The sequence below is a fragment of the Xenopus laevis genome, chromosome 6L (genome assembly GCF_017654675.1).
Source record: "Xenopus laevis strain J_2021 chromosome 6L, Xenopus_laevis_v10.1, whole genome shotgun sequence".
Lineage (NCBI taxonomy): Eukaryota > Metazoa > Chordata > Amphibia > Anura > Pipidae > Xenopus > Xenopus laevis.
The window spans coordinates 2,622,608-2,645,468 of record NC_054381.1 but is presented as its reverse complement, the minus strand read 5'-3'; the positions used below and the strand labels follow the sequence as shown (position 1 = coordinate 2,645,468).

The 22,861-nt window shown below is 42.7% G+C and overlaps 3 protein-coding genes across 9 annotated transcripts in view; 2 read left to right on the top strand and 1 right to left on the bottom strand.

Moving 5' to 3' along the window:
- Positions 1–4,351, top strand: part of XB5897957.S (hypothetical LOC495453 S homeolog) — a 658,286-nt gene extending 653,935 nt beyond the window's left edge. For 3 of the 7 annotated variants that reach the window (NM_001095106.1, XM_018268490.2, XM_041565557.1), the window contains 1 exon segment: positions 455–1,637. In NM_001095106.1, coding sequence (NP_001088575.1) covers positions 455–804 — 350 coding nt within the window. In that variant the 3' untranslated portion in view covers positions 805–1,637. 7 annotated transcript variants of the gene reach the window in all.
- Positions 1–22,861, bottom strand: part of LOC121394826 (zinc finger protein 239-like) — a 601,589-nt gene that overhangs the window by 20,450 nt on the left and 558,278 nt on the right. The gene's annotated exons all lie outside the window — the stretch shown is intronic.
- LOC121394818 (E3 ubiquitin-protein ligase TRIM7-like) lies at positions 19,047–21,377 on the top strand. The gene has a single exon (XM_041566938.1). The coding sequence runs from the start codon at positions 19,157–19,159 to the stop codon at positions 20,726–20,728; it is 1,572 nt and encodes a 523-aa protein (XP_041422872.1). The 5' UTR covers positions 19,047–19,156; the 3' UTR covers positions 20,729–21,377.

Here is a 22,861-nt window from a genome sequence, read left to right as displayed (position 1 = left end):
CCCCAAAAAAAAGAATTATGGGTCAGACTTCAAGCAGGGCACCTTCATCTTATGTGATGTAATAGTACTAACCTCTCACCTATGGTCATCAGACGGGGGAAGGGTCGGGTGTGGGACTTAAAGTAGAAAAGGGCTTTTTGGCTGGGTCAGATGGGGGTTAAGGGAAACATTTTGACCTGCTCATCTTTAGTTCCAACAATCCAGAAAGATCAAGTATTATGTGTTGACCCCTATATCTAATTGGCCTTCAAGCCAGGCATCTAGGAGAGCAGATAAGCTGAGATCATCTACTGAGCCTCCTGCAGGGGGCTAACCCAATAGTTTGGGCACCACTGATATAGAATGTATCAAAGACTGAACTGATGGATGACAGTTCTTTGCTTACTTGACATCTTTGTGTGACCCCATTACCATAAATATGATTTTATGCATAGCATTCTCTTTGCTTTAATAGAGAGAAGACCTACTGTGCATCAAGACATAATGTGCAAGCAGAGACGGTTGTCTTATAACATTTCCTTTAAGCTCGAAGTAGTGAGCTACGCGAAAGAGCATGGAAACAGAGCGGCGGCACGGCACTTTGGCCCTCCACCGACTGAAAAAATGATTAGGGAATGGAGGAAGCAGGAGGAGCAACTGCAAAAAACCGAGAAGAACAAGTGCACACTCCGGGGCCATGTGGCCAAATGGCCTCAGTTGGATGAAGAGATGAAAAACTGGATAATGCAGCACCAAAATACTTGCTCTGAACACAAATCTGAAAAGGAGCCCAACTGCACTTCTTGCTGCGCAAAAGGATCTTAAAAATGCTACTGGGGTGCCATGAGAAGGCACAGACTTAACATGGGCACTAAGCCCAGGATGACGCATAAGATGCCAACTTCATATAAAGCAAAGACTGTTGCATTTCACATGTATGTGATTGATGCAAAAAAAGTTGGAATGATCTAGGGCAGATAGGAAGCATGGACTTGGTCCATCTGACTTTGATGTTCCATCAGATGGAACGTGTTACGTCTCTGGTTCATAAGCATTTCAATCACCACTACACCATTGTCTTGGCCTACGGTGCTGATTGCGCAATGGCTGCAACCACTCATTACATTCAAAAGATGACAAAGGACAACATGGGCCTTTCTCCATGTCTATGATAAAGTAAGGTTGGAGGGGGCATTTAGGGGCCTTGCTAAAAATACCTGCCCTTCTATTCCTTGACCAGTTCAGGGCTCGAAATCTAAAACCCTCTAGGATCTACAGCCCCTTCATGGGTCGGTCAACTAATTTCATAGCGTTTCCCTGAAAGAGGAATGGAACCAGTGGATGGAAGGTGGACCCCACTTTCTGACTCAAGGAGGCCCACCATTACTGAATTTTTTCTTGGGTCTAGTGAACTTGACTAATAAATACAACATGGGTGATGCCTTGGATGGTCCACAGAATGATGATCTGTACGATGGAAATTTCTTGGCCCCTGGGTGCAGCGATGAGATGGCTTTTGACTTTTTAGGAATTTTTCACTGTTTTTTATTTTTTTAAGGTTGCACTGAACACTTTAATGTTTTTCTCTCTTGTAGTTGTTTCAATTGTTGTTCTTGTTAAACTATACCGTTATAATAAATGTGACCATTTACCTGCAATAACTCGATTTAGGCTGGTTTTCTTTTTCTTTTCTAAAACAGGGTATATTATGGTCCCGTTGCAGTTGCTCTTTACTTTGGCTTTGGATCTGGGTGTTAGCGTCACTGCAGTGGCTGCACCCATTAACAGGAACAATAAAAATGATTCCAAAAAAAAAACAAGAAATAAAAAAACATTCAGGGCACAGGTTTGTCTAAGAAGTGTGTGAGGTTTCTAGCAAGGCAAATGGATTCAGAGCTGGAATCTGTAAGGAGGTTCTGTCCTACCAGGAATGCTCAGACCTACAAGGGGCTAAATTTCATCAGGTCATCAGAGGGAGTTCCCCAATGCCCAGGTCACAAGCGATACAAAATTTTGTGTTTTCACACAAAACTCCTTGTCCGCACCACAATTTGTTGTGTGTGTCCGTGCACAATCGCACACATTAGAGGGAACATTGCTTGGAAAAATGGCTGAATGATTATACACCAATCTATTAACTTGTTATGTATTAAGGGGGCACTGACATATGCTGGTGTGTTTGAACTGAAAAAGTCCAACAACCTCTGCTTTATGCTAAATGCTGTGAATGGAAAATTCCCTGGCCCCATCCCATCATCCAATAAACTAGTCAGAAAGCTTTAACAAATCCTCTATCTATTTCCTGTTGGTAGGTGTGAAACAGGAAGAGCCAATAGCACCCCAGATAAAGATTGAGAAAGAAGAACCAGAGTATTACCTGGACACTGTGGAAAATACAGCTGCTGATGGGGGTAAGTGGCTAGGGATCCTCTCTAACAGTGTGGAGAGATTTTAGGGATCTTCCTGCTTGTACCTGTGGGCCAGTTACACTGGATTGGGGACTCCCTGCTTGTGCCTGTGGGTCAGTTACATTGGTTGGGAACTCCTTGCTTGTGCCTGTGGGTCAGTTACACTGGATTGGGAACTTCCTGCTTGTGCCTGTGGGTCAGTTACACTGGATTGGCAACTCCCTGCTTGTGCCTGTGGGTCAGTTACACTGGATTAGGAACTCCCTTCTTGTGCCTGTGGGTCAGTTACACTGGATTGGGAACTCCCTGCTTGTGCCTGTGGGTTTCTAAATTTCCGAGATCTCTTAAGTGAAAATGGATTGTCTTGAATACATGTGAGGGAGGGGATTAGATTGAGTAGAAAAGGGATCGTTAATGTGTTTAGGGGATGGAGTGAGGAAAAGACCCAGCTTGTTGGTTTATCATGAGGGGATATTGGCATGGAGCACACTAGGGGCATGTGTAAATAAAAAATAACAATAGAAATATTTATAACTAGGTCGTGCATCACAGATCTCTGCCTTTGCAGGTGGTGTTGCTGATGCGGGCGTACAACAAGGTCCAAATGAAATATCTGACAAGGATCGAGAAGAAATGGTAATACATAATGTTAACCGTATCTAATATGTTCTCTAATAATGATAGTAGAAGGAAATATTTTGGGTTGATGATTCAGATACTTGGAGTTTGTGGTACCTTGGTTGGTACATTGTTGGTATGGGCACCTTACATATTAATCTTGGATGTCCAACCTATATGGGCTATAGACATGAAATTGACAACAGATGTCCGTAACAACCCAAGTAATCAACACATACAAAGAAAGCAAAACAAATAAGTCCATAAATTAAGTTATGTGTAATAAAGTGCAATGACACAGTGTGCAACACAAAGTATTGAACACATGAAGAAAAGGAGGTGTAAAAAGGCCCGGTAAGCCAAGAAACCTCCGAAATCTGTCCGTATATAGAAGCAATCCCGCCCCTATCAGTGCAAATTAATATCAGCTGGTTTAGTCCTAATTAGTGGCCTATAAAAAGGTTTCTCATTATCAAGGTGTCGCACAAGAAGCATCTCATGATGGGGAAAAGCAAAGAGCTCTCTCAAGACCTTCGCAACCTTATTGTTGCAAAACATACCGATGGCATTGGTTACAGACGTATTTCTAAGCTTCTGAACGTTCCAGTGAGCACCATTGGGGCCATAATCCGCAAGTGGAAAGAACATCATTTCACCCTAAACCGGCCACGATCAGGTGCTCCTCGCAAGATTTCTGACAGAGGAGTCAAAAGAATAATCGGAAGAGTTGTCCAAGAGCCAAGGATCACTCGCAGAGAGCTTCAGAAAGACCTTGAGTTAGCAGGTACAGTTGTTTCAAAGAAAACAATAAGTAATGCGCTCAACCGACATGGCCTCTATGCACCGTCACCGCGCAAGACTCCACTAATGAAGAAGAAGAAGAATGTTGGAGCTCATTTAGCCCTTTCACTGCCAGACGATTTGTCGTAATAGCGAACATCCACTACTAAGTAGTTTTTAGACATTTTGAACTCATTACGTTTTTTGACACAAAAACCTACATGAAATAAGTCCATTGTATATATCAAATTTTTTTTTTTTTTGGATGAAATTGAGCTTGAACACTGGGTAAGGTTCACTCCTCTTCCTAGGGTTACCGTTCTTTTGAGCAAACAGACAAAGAAAGCACCCCGACAGCTGTATAGTAAAATGATTATATATTGAATAGTAAATCAATGAATTGTTACAACACTTAAACAATTACAATACCTCTAAAACAACACCGTATTTATATTATTTACAGTAATATAATGATTATTATACAGGTATGGTACCTGTTACCCAGAATGCTCGGGACCTAGGGCTCTCCGGATAACGGATCTTTTCATAATTTGGATCTTCATATCCTAAGACTACTAGAAAATCATGTAAACATTAAATAAACCCAATAGGCTGGTTTTGCTTCCAATAAGGATTAATTATATCTTAGTTGGGATCAAGTACAAGGCACTGCTTTATTATTACACAGAAAAAGGAAATTATTTTTAAAAATTTCGATTTGGATAAAATGGAGTCTATGGGGCAAATTTACTTGCCTTCGAAGTTGCGCCAGCGTTGGCTTCGCCGCACTTCGCCAGGGCGCCACTAATTCACTAAAATCCGAAGTTGCGCTCAGGAAAGGCGAAAGGTAGCGAAGTTGCGCTATCATTAATTCGTCAAGCAAAACGAAGTTACGCTAGCGATGCCTAATTTGCATACGGCACCAAGTTAAAGTACAATGGACAAATATGTAGCAGCAAATACATTACACTACACAAGCCTGGGAAAGCTTCATAAAATAATAGAGTTGTTATTTTTCCCTAGACATGTGCCCACTGTATAGTTTAGGTGCCATATGTTAGGAAATGTAGGGGGAAGGAGGGTACATCCAAAATAATTTACAATCTTTTTCAGCCTATCACCCACACCAGTGTTTTTTTGGAACTTAGAAAAAAATTTAACTTTTTTGAAGCAAGTCCTATCTACTCTATTGCACTTCGCCTGGTCTGAGGTGGCGAAGGCAAGTCTGGCGCAAGATGTAGCGTTCAGTAAAATGCGCAAGTTAGTGAATTAGCGTAGTTACGTCCCTTCGTCATAGCGCAACTTTGCCTGGCGTAAGGGTGCGAAGTAGCGCTAGAGTAGGTCCACTTCGCTAGTGAATTTACACCATCACCCCTTAGCAAATCTGCGAAGTAACGAAATGACGTCACACTGGCAAATTTTCTCTAGCGTTAGCCACTTCGATCTTTAGTAAATTTGCCACTATGGCAGATGGCCTTTCTGTAATTTGGAGCTTTCTGGATAATGGGTTTCCGGATAATGGATCCCATACCTGTACAAGTCTGCATTGTTACCACCAGACCCCTGATAGTTTCTTTCTGGTTAGCTGATGGCTCCTGCTCCCCTCGTTCCTGTCTGGCCAGCATCTTCATCTGTCCCACGCTGCTTCTGTCTTCATCTCTCCGTCAGGCTCCCCAGGCCGCTGTCCAGTGTTCTTTTATCCTGGTTTGTGATACCTGCCCCAACAGCTCCCAAATGACCACATGGAGGAAATAAAAACCATCAAACTTCCCTAATTCTAGTTGAGCGAGTTTGTTACATACAGAAATTAGTTATAAGGCTCCAGTAGCAACATACAGCCCCCATTCCAACCCCAAGAAACCCTTTGATATGTAAAATTTGGCTAAGGGTAATCACACGTGGTGGTTCCTTTTTCCGACTTTACCTCACAAGGAAACTTCGGAAAACAAATTGCCGTGTGTGATTAACGCCGGCGATTTTTCATTTTAGCCGGCGCAGAGTGAGGGAAGGGGTTTGGGGAGATTGGTCGCCACAAAGATGAGGCGATTAGTCGCCAGGCGTCCAAATCTCCCCAAAACACGCAGTGTGGCCTTACCCTAAGGGTGTGACTTGGAATCTAATTTTCCGGGACAACCAGTTCCCTATTGAGGATACATTACCAAGAAAATAATCTCAAAACCAAGATGACAATTTTCTACAACTGTAACAAAGTTTTGTACATTTTCTGTAATAAAAAATTTGTGTGAAATATGTAAAAAAAAGTGAAATAAAAGTGTTTTATTTTGTCTTTTTTTTCCCAAGAAAAATTACATTTACTGACAATTTTACTGTTTGTAAAAGTCCTGATTCTGCTGAATCCAACGATACCAGATATATATCGGTATCCCACTTTTCTGGTCCAGAACACACCCCAATAATAAAACCGCATTTTGTACAATTTTACATCGAAACAAAACAGATACCGTATATACTCGTGTATAAGCCGACCCGCGTATAAGCCGAGGTACCTAATTTACCTAAGAAAACTGGAAAAATTTATTGACTCGTGTATAAGCCTAGGGGTGAGAAATTATTTTAGGACATGGCCAATTTAAAGCTTTAACGTTGCTGCTTACTCACTGATCTGAAGCATGCACTGACTCCTCCATGCTGCTGTCAAGGTGAAAAAGGTGGACATGTCATGCAATAAGGCCATTACTGGAACTGTTAACCTTTCAATTATACCTAGTGTTATATATTCACATTATTTTTCTAACACACATGGTCTACTGCACACACAAGTATACATAATTCTGCTCCAGCCCCTCCCCTCTCAGCTCTTGTCAATCAGTCCTCCCTCTCAAATGACAATGGTAGCTCACAAACTTACACGGAGAAGTAAACTGCCGCCTCCTTTCCCCCTATTACGAGGCTGCAGCGTCCCAGGGCACATCACAAAGGGAGAAGACGCGCGCCTCCGCTCCCTGTACAGGTGCGTGCTCGTATCACAGAGTGAGCGCGCACCTCATCCACGTCTCGAGCGCTCCTCTTCTAAACTCTTGTGCGCTCCTACGCTCCTACGCGCAATACGGTAATGCGCACACAGTACTGAGTACTGAGTGACGAGAGCTGAGAGGGGAGGGGCTGAGTGCTAAGGAAGCCACGAGCGGGAAGAAGTATGGGCAGCACGGAGGAGTCACTGCAGACTTCAATCAGTGAGTAAGCGCCAACCTTTTTTAGCTGACCCGCGTATAAGCCGAGGTAGAGTTTTTCAACACATTTTGGGTGCTGAAAAACTCGGCTTATACGCGAGTATATACGGTAAGTGTAACTTTATGTGAACCAGACATATACAACGATAGAAGTGAAATACCCCCAAGTATAAGTTAGGAATTTTTATAAACCTCATTCCTCTTGGTTTTTAGCTGTGGTGTCGTTTTTGTTCTAAATATACCGTAGCCACTGTCATACAGATCACCATAAAACTCGACAATATTTTTTAAGGAATTTTTTTTTTCTGAAATACCATCACAGTCTCAAAGTCAAAGCTCCAAAAAAGATCTCCCGATTGAAACGATCCCCGCATATATGGGTGCACCTAAAGACGTGGCTTCCAAACACCCCAAAACAGGGACAATACATAATGGCAAGTGTAGCTGGAAATTTTGGGGCTTCGCTCTAAGTGAACATCTTGAAGTATTTCAGTCCAAACAACCCCTTACCTGTAAAATATTCCCCCCAAACGATATATTCTTTGAAGGTGCAAAACTACAGCTATTCAGTTGTGCCATTCTTGCTTTCCTACATGCAGAAAATCCCAAATTAACCACCTTAAAACACTATGGGGCAGATTTATCAAGGGTCGAATTTCGAAGTACAAAAAACGTCGAAATTCGACCATCGAATTGAAAAACTTTGAATTCGAAGTTTTTTCACCGAATTTGGCAGTCCTACGATCGAACGATTAAATCGTTCAAGTCGAACGATATTAGCGTACGATCAAAGGATTTTTATTCGATGTGTAAAGACTTAGAAAAAGTTTGTCGAATTCGGCAGGTTTAATTTGGCGAAGTATTGAAGTCAAAGTTTTTTTAAAGAGACAGTATATTTGAACGATTTTTACTTCGAAACAAAGAAAATTCAAAGTCGTAGTATCCTATTCGATGGTCGAAGTATCCAAAAAATTACTTTGAAATTCAAACTTTTTGTGAAGTCGAAATTCACTCGAACCTTAGTAAATCTGCCCCTACGAGTGTCCTCAATGCTGCACAAATTTTTCTACCAATTCTTATAATAAATCCAATATGTACACAACAATCTACAACCTTTTCAATAGTGCAGCTGATTATGGTATATTATAAAACATGGTTTAAAACATAACCCAGGGTTGCCAGGGCACTTTGGCCAATAGTAACGTGTATCTTGTCCGATGCAACTTTTTGCGGCCCACATTGCAGACTTTTTGGGCTCTTTGTTTGCCAGGTGTTGGTGAAAACATATCTATAAAATGGGCCAAATAGTCACTAGCAAGCATCTCAGGCACTGCCTCATCTACACCACCAAACAATAGGGCACGGAGTATCTGCAACTGGTAATTATAGTAGGACAATTTGGGGCCTGTACTGCTGCCTTATGTAGGGATTTCGAAGGGCCATTTGAATACGGAATATGCCAACTTTCTTGTACCCTGTCTTAAATTTCTGGGTGGCATCATAATAATGTTGCAGTTGGTCAATTCTGTTAACACCATCCATGTACTTACTATATTCTTTTCTACAGAGAGGCTTAGATTTTGTCGGCTTACCAGCTATCTGTTCTGCAATTACTACTCATCATGGATTGTCGTCCGCATAAACACATTTTTTCTATCAAAATATCTGATGGCAAGGAGCTCATTGTTTCTTAGGCCATACATTTCTCCATGGTTCAATTTTTTGTTGCGCAGACCCCTGGGCAATACTTTTTGGGTGCAATTTATAGGGCCACAGGCTGGGATGTCTAGTAAATATAGGGCTCTAAAGAGAGGAATACTTTGGTAAAAGGTATCCACATATAAGTGGTAACCTCGGACCAGTAGTGGAGAGATGAGTTCTCATACAATTTTGCCACTGACAGTCAAGCCAGGGGGGTCTAATTGTGAGTCCTTTCCTTCATAAATCAAAAAGTAACTGGGGTACCCCGAGTTGTTTTCACAAAGTTTGATCCTGTGGTGGGCTCTCTTGCTTTGGATATACTGACGGGAGTGTAGGAACCCTTTGAAGAGGAGAAGGGACTCGTCAATACAAATGTTTTGTGAGGGGACGTACACCACTGCAAAGCGCTCAGATAGGCTATCTATAAGAGGTCTCAATTTATGCAATCTGTCATGAGAAGGATCATTAGGGGGTACAGCAGTAACATTGATGGTGAAATGCAGAAACCAGAGCAGTAGCTGATACTGGTTTCTAGGTATTGTGGCAGAAAAGACAGGAATGGATAAGCACTGTGGTGGGATCCCATTAGGTCTCCAAAGAATTGGCCATTGGATCGCTTCAGTTTAAATAAGTAAAAAAAAAATGACTGGTGTCCACCTTCATGCCAGAGACTGCAGTAAATGGGGGAGCTCTATGGGGTAGGCCCCCGTGCAAGCTCTCCTCTAGTTGCAGCATTAGCCCTCACCCTCTTCCTGATCTTCAACAGCTTGTTCTACCTCCATGGGCTCCTCAAGTGCTACTACTACCACCCCCTCCCCCACCGTGACTCATCAGTAAACAAGTCACTTCAGGGGCACATACAATCGGAGTCTGTAGGAATATGCTTAAAATCATGATTCTTATGCCTTCACCTTTAAATTCTTATATTACATTGTTAGTTGCTTGTAACTGCAATTGCAAGGTTCAGTTAAAATACAGGATCAATATTATCTGTACAACTTGTAGAAGCTGCATGCTGTTACTGAAATATATGTAACTTCAGCTGTTGCACTTTAGTTATTTCTGTAACTTTGACATTTCTGTAACTTTGACATTTTGCCTCCCCCACCCTATGGAACTTTGTTTGCGTCTTCTAAATGTAACACATGCCCTATTCCTGTGATTCTGCACACTGTGCTATTTGTTGTCTCTCTCCTTGTATGCGGTTAAAGGAGGGGCCATAGGGGGCATGCAAAGAATATAAAATCTAGCTTTACATGCTAATAAACAGACAAGTTTTGCATCATATCTTGTGTGGTGTACTGCTTGTCTCCTGGAGATCTCTGGATCCTAAGTGAGGGGCTCTAAGGGCGTGGTAGGTGGAAGGGCGGTCAAGGACCGAAAACCCTACAGAGTCACTAAACTCCTCTGAGCTAGAGACCATGCACAGTGCCGCAGTTTCTTTAGCAAAAAAAAAGAACTAAAGAGCTTACAATCGGTGACAAAAAGAAAATCAAGCAATCAGTGATTTCACAGCCAGAAAAGTGGACAGCTTAACCAGACATAGAAAAAGCTATGAGCTCAGCCCTCTGAACTTTCAAACTCCCTGGCACTTTGTGGAACAAAAACCCTACCTCACTATCCAAAGAACTTACAATAAAAAAAAACAATTCAATCAACAACTACTGGTGGTCAAATACCTGATTACTATTCACTCAACAACTGAGGAGCAGGTACAACAGAAAATTCAATAAACGTTTACAATAAATCAGGCAAGAACTAGTAATGGAAAGCAATGCAAACTAATTCCATAATGCAAATTCAATACAATCACTGAATCAAGAGCCATTAATCTGAAAATGCATTCTGGGTCACAGGTCCCATTCCTGTAATAATACTAATGAACTGCAAGACAAAGGGAATATGCAAAGTACAAGTTAGAATCAGTAAATCAGCATCAGCGCAAAACTGAAAATGCGATACAACCAACGCAGAACAGAATATTCAATAAAAATCACAGAAAATTAAATAAAATCAACATGTGAAGTCAAAATACACTTTCAACTTGTCACACCACCAAATAAACAGATTTTAGGGGACAACCAATGATGAAATTGAAAAATAAATGTCAGCAAAGTGAAATATTATACAGGTGTGCAACAGTAATTGGGGAAAAAAGTGAAAAACTGCAAAAAAAATTAAAAAAGACAAGTATAAAAATGTGTAATAAGTGTGTAAAGAATGAGGAGAAAATGTCTTATCCTGGGGCAGACGAAGTATCTCGCTCAAGCAAAGACCACAGGGGAACTGCAGCAGGAAGGCTCCAACAAAACCCACGACCAGCAAAGAAGAAGGGGCAGCACTGGGCGGCTAAATTTATATACAGTACCCCATGAGTAGGCATGTGTCTGTGACGTTGATGCTGTTTGGGGTCATGTGGGGGAGAGCCATTGACGAGGTCTGCGGGTAATACAGTCCCAATGGCTCGGTGCCAAGGGGGTTTCTAAACAATCTGCAGCTTTTGATCAGTGGAGAAAGCCCAGAAAATGTACAAGGTACGTTATTGGCAGTCCGAGTCTTTGCCCGCTGAAGATGAAACGATGGTGGACAATTCAGCAACACAATGATCCCAAACTCACAGCCAAGGAAACTCTCAGCTGGTTTCAGAGCTGCTAGAATGGCCCAGTCACCCAAGTTGTATCCAATTGAAAATCTATGGAAAGAACTGAAGATCAGAGTTCATAGAAGGGGCCCCCTGGAACCTTCAAGATTTGAAGACCATTGAAGACCTGAGCAATGCGACTCGTTTCTCTATACAGGAGGCACCTTGAAGCTGTCGTTGCCAACAAAGACTTTTCTAAGTATTAAATACATCTCAGTAAGTGTGTTCAATACTTATTCCCTGTGTCGTTCCACTTTACTACACAGAACTTAAATTATGGACTTATTTGTTTTCATTTCTTCGTATGTGTGGATTACGTGATTTGTTACCGTCATCTGGTGTCAATTTCATGTTAATAGCCCCATTAGAAACAGTTGACATGTTCATTACTTATTTTCCCTGCTATATATTCCTTGTACATGGAAAGTCATCACTAGTTGCACCATCATTCGACCATCGTCCAACCATCGTCCAACCATCATCTACCATCTAAACACGGGCTTTCATTGAAATGATTCCCCATAGTAATATTGTGTTCAGATGGAGATGTTGCTGCTCAGTTCGTGGAGCCCCAGTAGAATGGGTGAATATCATGTTGTTTTGTACTACCCATGGAGCTGCCCCATTGCTATAGGAATGACAGTTCTGGTCCAGATGTAGCTGTAACAGTTTTTAGGTAAACAAAAATTTGGAGTCATTTTTATGATATTTACAAGTGCCGACAACTCTTTGAGGAGCTGAGGAACATGTGGGGCCCCATAGACAATGAGTCTTGTTTCCAGGATGATCCCGTATACACAGAGGAGGAGCTGCAAGCCCTGAGGAACGGGAGAATGGCGAGTGCCTGTGTAATACCCAGTGGTACCAGTGCGGCAATTGGATCTGTCTGCCCACCACTAAGGAGTCCGTGTGCTGCCGGGAAATAGCCAAACTCAAGAAATGTTTCACGGGAGGAATCGCTTGCATTATCCAGGTCCCAGAGATGCAGAAATCTTGTCTCGATGCCAAACTCTTGGATTACATGGTGCGATACCGGGGCAAAGTCTCAAAAGAGAAATACACTGAAGAATATCCACAGTAAGTAACAACATGGTGCCAACAGTTGTGGCCCTACTCTGTTTTCTGCATTGGCCTCAATATTGTCACAGAACAGTAAGGGGTACATTATCCCTTATAATACATGAGTGATACTCAGAGTTCCCTGTATAACTCAGCCTGCAGCCTTGTGTCTTTATATGGTCACAGAACAACCCCTCAGTGACTTCTAATATCCTTATCATTTACAGTAGGGGGTACATTATCCCTTATAATACATGAGTGATACTCAGAGTTCCCTGTATAACTCAGCCTGCAGCCTTGTGCCTTTATATGGTCACAGAACAACCCCTCAGTGACTTCTAATATCCTTATCATTTACAGTAGGGGGTACATTATCCCTTATAATACATGAGTGATACTCAGAGTTCCCTGTATAACTCAGCCTGCAGCCTTGTGCCTTTATATGGTCACAGAACAACCCCTCAGTGACTTCTAATATCCTTATCATTTACAGTAGGGGGTACATTATCCCTTATAATACATGAGTGATACTCAGAGTTCCCTGTATAACTCAGCCTGCAGCCTTGTGCCTTTATATGGTCACAGAACAACCCCTCAGTGACTTCTAATATCCTTATCATTTACAGTAGGGGGTACATTATCCCTTATAATACATGAGTGATACTCAGAGTATAACTCAGCCTGCAGCCTTGTGCCTTTATATGGTCACAGAACAACCCCTCAGTGACTTCTAATATCCTTATCATTTACAGTAGGGGGTACATTATCCCTTATAATACATGAGTGATACTTAGAGTTCCCTGTATAACTCAGCCTGCAGCCTTGTGCCTTTATATGGTCACAGAACAACCCCTCAGTGACTTCTAATATCCTTATCATTTACAGTAGGGGGTACATTATCCCTTATAATACATGAGTGATACTCAGAGTTCCCTGTATAACTCAGCCTGCAGCCTTGTGCCTTTATATGGTCACAGAACAACCCCTCAGTGACTTCTAATATCCTTATCATTTACAGTAGGGGGTACATTATCCCTTATAATACATAAGTGATACTCAGAGTTCCCTGTATAACTCAGCCTGCAGCCTTGTGTCTTTATATGGTCACAGAACAACCCCTCAGTGACTTCTAATATCCTTATCATTTACAGTAGGGGGTACATTATCCCTTATAATACATGAGTGATACTCAGAGTTCCCTGTATAACTCAGCCTGCAGCCTTGTGCCTTTATATGGTCACAGAACAACCCCTCAGTGACTTCTAATATCCTTATCATTTACAGTAGGGGGTACATTATCCCTTATAATACATGAGTGATACTCAGAGTTCCCTGTATAACTCAGCCTGCAGCCTTGTGCCTTTATATGGTCACAGAACAACCCCTCAGTGACTTCTAATATCCTTATCATTTACAGTAGGGGGTACATTATCCCTTATAATACATGAGTGATACTCAGAGTTCCCTGTATAACTCAGCCTGCAGCCTTGTGTCTTTATATGGTCACAGAACAACCCCTCAGTGACTTCTAATATCCTTATCATTTACAGTAGGGGGTACATTATCCCTTATAATACATGAGTGATACTCAGAGTTCCCTGTATAACTCAGCCTGCAGCTTTGTGCCTTTATATGGTCACAGAACAACCCCTCAGTGACTTCTAATATCCTTATCATTTACAGTAGGGGGTACATTATCCCTTATAATACATGAGTGATACTCAGAGTTCCCTGTATAACTCAGCCTGCAGCCTTGTGCCTTTATATGGTCACAGAACAACCCCTCAGTGACTTCTAATATCCTTATCATTTACAGTAGGGGGTACATTATCCCTTATAATACATGAGTGATACTCAGAGTTCCCTGTATAACTCAGCCTGCAGCCTTGTGCCTTTATATGGTCACAGAACAACCCCTCAGTGACTTCTAATATCCTTATCATTTACAGTAGGGGGTACATTATCCCTTATAATACATGAGTGATACTCAGAGTTCCCTGTATAACTCAGCCTGCAGCCTTGTGCCTTTATATGGTCACAGAACAACCCCTCAGTGACTTCTAATATCCTTATTATTTACAGTAGGGGGGTACATTATCCCTTATAATCCATTTACAGAGGTAGCGGAGATCTTCAATAAATTGTTAGAAGATGCGATTTGCTTTTATGAAGGTTTTTTTTAATACTTGTGAGAGGTGACAGGTCCTCTTTAATATTTACTTGCACATACAGAGGAAACATTACAATAAAAACCTAAAGGTAGTCAGATCGTAAGCTCTACAGGACAGGGCACTAATCTAGTGATGGCAACACTCATAGTACAGTTTTAATTCAAGGTCTTGCCCAATTGCCATTATTAGATATCTGGCTCACTGGTTTCCCCTTTATACTTCTGTTTGGCCTGTTTGCCTTCCATTGTTCAGTCAGGGGGTGGGGCTTGGTTGTGAGTAATAGGAGTTCATGCATCACCCTCAATGTGAGGGCCACTCTGTCCATAAGAGTTTCCCCCTCACTCTCTGCATATGAAAGGTTTGCCCCCTGTGCCAGTTCTGGGGTTTATGTTTTGGGAGCACCCAAGTGCTTGAGAAGATTGACCTTCTGGTGGAAGGTTTTCCCACACTCTGAACATGTGAAGGGTTTCTCCCCTGTGTGGATCCTCTGGTGAATGAAGAGGTTGCCTTTCTGAGAGAAGCATTTCCCGCACTGAATGCAGGTGAATGGTTTTTCCCAGTGTGGATTTTCTGTTGTTTCTGAGGAATGAATTTATCTGAGAAGCTTTTGCCACTCTCTGTGCATGTGAATGGTTTCTCCCCAGTGTGAGTCCTTTCGTGCTTATAAAGACTGACCTTTTTGAAGAAAGATTTGCCTCACATTCCACAAGGGAAAGGTTTTGGGTCAGTGTGAATGTTCTGATCCTCTTTTGGGAAAAAGCCATCCCACATTCAGTGCAGGCAAATGGTTTCTCCCTTCTGTGCATCTTGTATGCAAGTGGATTGTGTCTTTTCAAGTTAACTTTTCTTCGCACTCCTTACAAGTGAATATTTTGCCCCCTGTGTGCCTTTTTGTCAAAAAATTTCTCCCGCGTTCTGTGCCTTGGTAGGGTTTCTCCCCAGTGTGGATCTTTCTGTGGGAGAGGAGGTGACTCTTGTGAAAGAATATTTTCCCACAATCAGAGCAGAGGAAGGACTTCTCTCCCAAGTGAACTTTCTCCTGCATTCTGGAATAGTGAATATAAACGTGATTATTTCTGAAACAATGCAGAATATTGAATTGATTGTATCCAGAAAGTTTCTCATTTCAGTATGTTGAAGCTTATATTAAATTTTCATTTTCGCAATAGTTCCCCTTTATTAGAGAAACGTTACTCACCGGCCCCAGGAACGGGATCCATTTCCCTCTTTATTGTGTCCAGAGGATCCTCAGTGTCCGGCTCTTCATTCTCCCATTTCCCCTCTAACCTCCTTGTTTCCATCTCTGGAGAACCTGACAGCAAGGAACACAAACCCACCATATAAAGCTGCCTGTGGGGATCCCCCCTCTCATATCACTACAATAAATACATGTATATGAAGGATGAGCAGTGTCTCACTTACCCAGTAGGTCAGGCTGGACATGTGAGTGCAGGGAGTTGCAGGGAGTTACAAGCAGCAGCAGGACACTGGGGTGAGTCCCCTCACATCGGGGCTCTATGTAGGTTGAGGAGGGAGGGAGGTATAAACATCACTAAGCCCCGCCCCAGGGGGAGGTGACAATCTCCAGCATACAGTGCAGCTTAAAGTTCCACCCACTCGCTTTTAACCAATAAAACAGGCTGGATTTCAACTCCAAAATTGTGACTGAAAGGATTCCACCATTTTCCTGGTGGGCAGTCTCTGCATGCACTAGTTACAGTCACAACTGGCATCGTTACAGAAGGCAGCACCATTGACCCCGACACTCCCACAAATCACTGCACTTGTCCGTAAAGTTCCAAAGTGGATCAAACCCTCCTTAATCTGTGGAATTGTCCAATTGGGACGCCCTCCAGAAGTGACTCCGGATGGCAGCTACTTCGTAACAAAAGGGAATTTCTGCTCATGGGCTTTCTATAGACATCAGTCACCACTTTACCTTCCTCATGTGAGAATAATATATCCAAAAATTCCTATCACTCCTATCATTAATCTTATAAGTGAATTCAATAGCACATTCATTATTATTGCAATGAGTCATAAACTCTTGTACTTGCTCTATACTCCCCCTCCAGATCATAATCAGATCATCAATAAACCTATAATACTTCATTATACATCCACTCAGGGCCAATCCATCTCCAAAGATGGGGCACCTCTCCACCCACCCCATATAGAGATTGGTATATGAGGTTGCAAATTGTGCCCCCATTTTTGTGCCACTCATTTGGAGATAGAACCGCCCTGCCCTGAATTTGCGTATTAGATAAGTGAAGCCCCACTGGGTGTAACTTATGAGTAACCACCTCCTACTATTCCTTTAGCTATTAGTATTCAGCCTTCTACTGCCTCATTCCCAGCTCTGAGAGAGAGACCAGCTAGAAACACCAGTAGAACCCAACCAGCCTAGATATCAACTAGAAGCAGAGTCTAACCAAGGAACTGGGAATTCCTCGCACCTTGCAGATTCCAGTAGAAGCAGCTCCAGATCTGGTTTTACTTTAAACAGGCAAATTACTAGCGTCTCTGAAAAAGTCCCACAAGACCAATGTCTGATGAGGAGGTAACAGCCCCCAGGTTAAATCATAGATAAAGATAGAAATTCATATATAACAATAAAACAGTGCAACTCTTATCCTATTGCATCTCCTGACTGCTCTGACTGTCAAAGCAAACGGCGGAAAAATGTGCCATCAACTTACTCTGCGTTGGCCAAATACTTGAAACTGAGTGTTAATACCTACCATCCATGTAGTATGTTTCCCTCGGGCAGCCGTTATTAGAAGTCGTTGCTGCTCACTCGCATGTAGACAACAGTTTGAAATAAAGTAGAGGGGGGCCCACCTTGCCTGGATCCGTTTATCACCTCAGTTGGGCCCCCTCCACTTCATGCCTTGAGGATTGGGTTCAAGGAACAAGTTACTCAAGATGATGTGAATGTTGTTATGCTGCAGTTTTGCAACACATTTCTTGCTTGTTTTTACTTACTAGTTATAGTTCTGTTTACTGAACAAACCTAACTGCCGCCTACGTTCCATCAATCACTTTTGCTGCTGCCATCTTACACTTGCCTTGATGATATCAGCACAATACTGTAGCCTCTAACTGGAACACAACTGTGCCCACAGGACTTATTCACCTTCAGCCACTTCCCTTTGACAGGGAACCTCTGTTCTCTTAATTGCATGGCACGTCTGTTTAAAGGACCCGCACATAATCTGGCACTAGATGGCACAGCCGTTCATTAACCTTGTTGGCATCTGAACCAACTGCATTTTTTCCTTTGTTTCAAGTTTCAAGTGTATCTCCACTGCTGGATTTAGAGACAAGTGTCCAGTTGCAGGTTGGGTGCTTTTCTTTTCTAAATTCTGCCCCCTATATAAGCTTTGCTCCTAAAGCCTCCCTAGAAAACTGGCCCTCGATTGCCCATATTGTGTAATTGCACCGGGTAAGTATCTTTTTGTAAATCCAGGTCTGTCTCTATAAATCCTCTAAATTTTCTGTGGGACTCCATTGAGTGATACCTTTCAGGGTGAGGGAAATGTAATATAGTGTTGCTGAGGTGTGAAAATGTGTGCTAGTTCTTTAGATGCATTAGATCTAAGGGATGCGCCATAATTCTGATGGGCAGAGTTAAGTTCTGTAATACATTGTGTTTGCTACAATGCTACATAAACATTTGGTTTTATATTAAGGACTGTTGATGTTAGTAATGCTAACAGTAGTAGAAGTCTATCTGTATGTGGATAGGAAACTGGCTACAGGATCAGGTACAGAGGGTGGTTGTTAATGGGACATTCTCTACTTGGAGTAAGGTTCTTAGTGGGGTCCCCCAGGGCTCGTTATTGGGTCCACTTTTATTTAACTTGTTCATTAATGACTTAGGGGAGGGGATTGTAAGTAATGTATCAGTGTTTGCAGATGACACAAAACTATCAGCCCAATTAATTCCATCCAGGATGTGGCACTTGCAACAGGATCTTGACTAACTGGCAATCTGGGCAGCTAAGTGGCAAATGAGATTCAATGTTGATAAATGTAAAGTCCTGCACCTGGGATGTAACAATATCCACTTATACCCTTAATGGGACTGCACTAGGCAAATCCATAATGGAGACGGAGCTTGGAGTCCTTGTAGATAATAAACTTGTCTGTAGCAAGTAATGCCAGTCAGCAGCATCAAGGGCAAATAAGGGCTTGACTTGTATTAAATGGGGCAGAGAGTCACGGGAGGAGGGGGTCCCACTGTATAGAGCACTGGTAAGGCCCCATCTAGAATATGCCCTACAGTTTTGGTCTCCATCACTCAAACAGGACATTATTGTATTAGAGAGGGGACAGAGAAGGGCAACTAAGCTGGTAAAGGGAAAATCTTAGCTATGAGGAAAGACTGGCCAAATTGGGGATGTTCACTCTGGAGAAGAGGCGCTTAAGGGGTGATATGATAACTATGTATAAATATATAAGGGGATCATATAATAATCTCTCTAATGCCACTAATTTTACTGAGCTTGTATCCAGAACTGAGAGGGTTAACTCCCAGGAGTACAAAGTGCTGTTTGTCTTTCAGTTTCGTTTCTTGTTCAGTTGCTGTTCCTGCTCTCAGTGATGGCGGCTGCTGATCTGAGAGACGAGCTGAGCTGCTCCATCTGCCTGAGCATTTATACTGATCCTGTATCCCTGCCGTGTGCCCATAACTTCTGCCGGGGCTGTATTGGGAGGGTGCTGGGCACCCAGGAGGGATCTGGGCCTTATTCCTGCCCTGAATGCAGACAGGAGTTTAAGGAGCGCCCTGCCCTGCCCAGGAACAGAACTCTGGGGAACATAGCAGAGCGATTCCTTTCTGCTCAGCCCGAGCCGGGGGACACTGGGATTCCCTGCACCTACTGTGACTCCCATGTACCTGCTGTTAACTCCTGTCTCCTGTGTGAGGCTTCTCTGTGTAATAAGCACCTGAGGATGCACAGCAAGTCAGCAGAACATGTACTGACCCAACCCACTGATTCCTTCATGGAGAGAAAATGTTCTGTACATCACAAGGTTCTGGAGTATTACTGCTGTAAGGAGTCTGTCTGTGTCTGTGTGTCCTGCTGTCTGGCCGGAGAGCACAGGGGCCACAGGGTGGAGCTGCTGAGTGAGGCCTCTGAGAAGAAGAAAGAGACACTGAGGAAAGTTCTGAAGAAACTGAGGCCAGAGAGAGAGGAGACTGAGAGAGGAGCCCAGAGACTGCAGGAGCGCAGGAGAGAAGTGGCAGAAAAAGCAGCCGGTGAGACAGAGAGAGTCACTGCCCTGTTTAGAGACATCAGGGAACAGCTGGAAGCCCTAGAGAAGCGACTCCTGAGTGACATCTCCAGCCAGAAAGAGAAGCTCTCACTCACACTCACTGATCTGATGGAGCAGCTGGAAATAAAGAAGGACGAGCTGTCCAGGAAGATCCGTCACATTGAGGAGCTGTGCAACATGGCAGATCCACTCACTGTCCTACAGGAACGGGAATCACATGGAGCTGCAGATAATGAGGGGGGCAGAGAGAGACATGATATAAAGGTCCCTGCTGTAGGGGATCTGGATGTGGATCTGATCTCAGAGACATTACTCACAGGCTTAGCTGCCATTGGGACTGGGGTAAAGGGAAGGATCTATGGGCAGGAGGCTACAGACCTGTTACTGGATATAAACACGGCTCATAATCGTGTATCTGTATCAGGGGACAGGAAATCTGCTTCCTACTCACTAACAAAACTACATTACCCACAATCCCCAGAGAGATTTAAGAGTTATGCTCAGGCTTTAAGCAGCAGGAGTTTCTCCTCAGGGCGACATTACTGGGAAGTGGAGGTCAGTGAATCAGGGGTGTGGGGGGTAGGGGTGGCCTATCCCAGTATAGAGAGGAGAGGGGGTCAGTCCTGGATTGGGAATAATAAAAAGTCCTGGTGTTTGTACAGATGGAATAATAACAGATATTCAGTGGAACATGACAGTAAAAGGACACATTTACCCCATGTCCCTTCCTGCAGGAGAATCAGGATCTCATTGGACTATGAGGCCGGACGTCTGTCCTTTTATGAGCTGAGTGAGCCAATCAGACGCTTACACACCTTCACTGCCACATTCACTGAGCCCCTTCATGTTGTATTTTACCTTAATGGTGATGGTACCTGGGTGAGAATCATTAAATAAATCTCTGCCCAGGGCTGGAGTCAATGTTTATAAGAAGCAAATCTGCTGTGACTCCCCTTACCAGTGAATGAAAGCCAACTTACCTTTTGATAGAAGTGTCAGCCTTGAGGATACACTGAGATACTGAATAAACACTGATCAGTTCAGCCCTACTAAGTGTATTTCTCTTATCTGTTCCATTACGTGTACTACAGGCAAGATGTATCAGGCCCTCGGGAAACGTTTCCTACTCCCAGTTTACGTTTAGAAGCTGCACAGAAATTTAAGGGAAAGTACAAACTGCTAAAGGTACAGGATACTGAATTGTGACTTGTGTAACTGTGTATGTAGATTGCTATAGGATTCTGTATATTGTTGGCTGGCAATTGAGCTTCTATTTACACATGTTCACTTCTTATTACAAGGGCAGCTGAGACAAGCAAAGAGGTGTAAGTAACTAACTGACTGGCACATCAGCTATGGGCAGGTTGGGGTTTCGGCTCCTCTCACCACTGTGTATATCGATAAATAACGTGAATTGAGTGACTTTTCACTTATCTTGTGACTGTGTGACTGTATTTGCTGCAAGAGTATAAATATTGTTTTTAATCCATTTAATAATGTGTTTGTATATCTTTATTGTGATTAATAATAAATTCTGATTATATTTCCCAGTGATTCTCTTTGGGTTCTTTCTGTATTGCTGGTTCCATCCCCATGGCTGGAATATTCCCATTGGCCTCCCAAACTCCTCCCCCCTTGCATGCTATTGGACAGGTTTGGGCCCCGCATACTGTTCCCTTAGGGGACTGCACAGACACTGACCTGCACTAACTGAGGAACCAACACCAGTGGATCAGGGTCCAGCAGTAAATGTTCATCTCTCTCTCGTCAATACCAGGAACAACCAGAGAAGGAGGAAACGGAAGTGGAGGCTGGAGAGGCAAGTGAGACAGACCATGAGATTTCCCAGGTGATCAGTCTTTATAATGTGTCCCATCTCACTTGGCTGCAGGGGAAGCTTCACTACTTCTTTTGTCCCAACATTGCCCTTTAATTCATTTGAATGTCATTTTGACTGTTAGAAACTAGGGAGAAAACTGAGGTTGATGGAACAATGTGGACAGGATCAACAACATGATGTAAACTTAAAGGGTAACTATGATCCATCGCCTAATCATATTGGCATAAGAGGTTTTTTACCAACTGTCTCCCATGTGAGGCTGCACTGAATCCAATATTTTAATATTTGGCTGAATCCCAACTCCTTTGAGAATCATTTGTTTTAAAGGAGAAGGAAAGCTACAAAGGCATTTTATTGCCAATAGATTAGCTGCAATAGTGCAATCTAGAATGTTATATTTATTCTGTAGAATGTTTTATACCTGAGTAAAAAAGCTCTAGAAACTCTCTGTTTGTTTAGGATAGGAGCTGCAGGATTAACATGGTGTGACATCACTTCCTGTCTGAGTCTCTCCCTGCTCTGGGCTCAGATTACAGTAGAGAAGGGAGGGGGGGGAAGAGGAGCAAACTGAGCATGCTCTTGCCCAGGGCAATGAGGTTTAAGCTGAAGGCAGGAAGTCTGATACAGAAGCCCATGAGTACACAATAGAAGGAAAGAAATGCAGTGTTTCTTTTGACAGGGGACTCAGAGCAGCACTACTTTGGGGGTTTACTGGTATATTTAGATGGACCATTCTGATAAGGCTTACTTAGTTTTAACCTTTCCTTCTCCTTTAATCTGAACCCTAATTTGCATTTGTAAATTATAAAAAAGTTGGGGAATGAGAACCACATGCACAACTCACGGTTAAAACGTTTTTGACTTGTTTGTGTTATGAATCACATGATTTTTTGGATTCGGGTCTGGTTTGACCATGCACTTGGATTTGGCCAAATCCTGTTGAAAAAAGTCGAAACTTGGCTGAATCCCAAATCAAATCCTGGATTCGGTGCATCTCTAGTCCCATGGAATCAACAAGATCCCTAGCAGCTCTCCTCCCCCGAGAACTAACAAGTCATTACCAGACTCCTAATTCTTACAAATTATGTGTAACAAATGAGAACAGGATCCCTGTGAGGAACAGTTGTCAGATATGTACATTATTTTCCTGGAAAGAAGTAACTAAAGCAAAGTTTGGATATACATTCTAC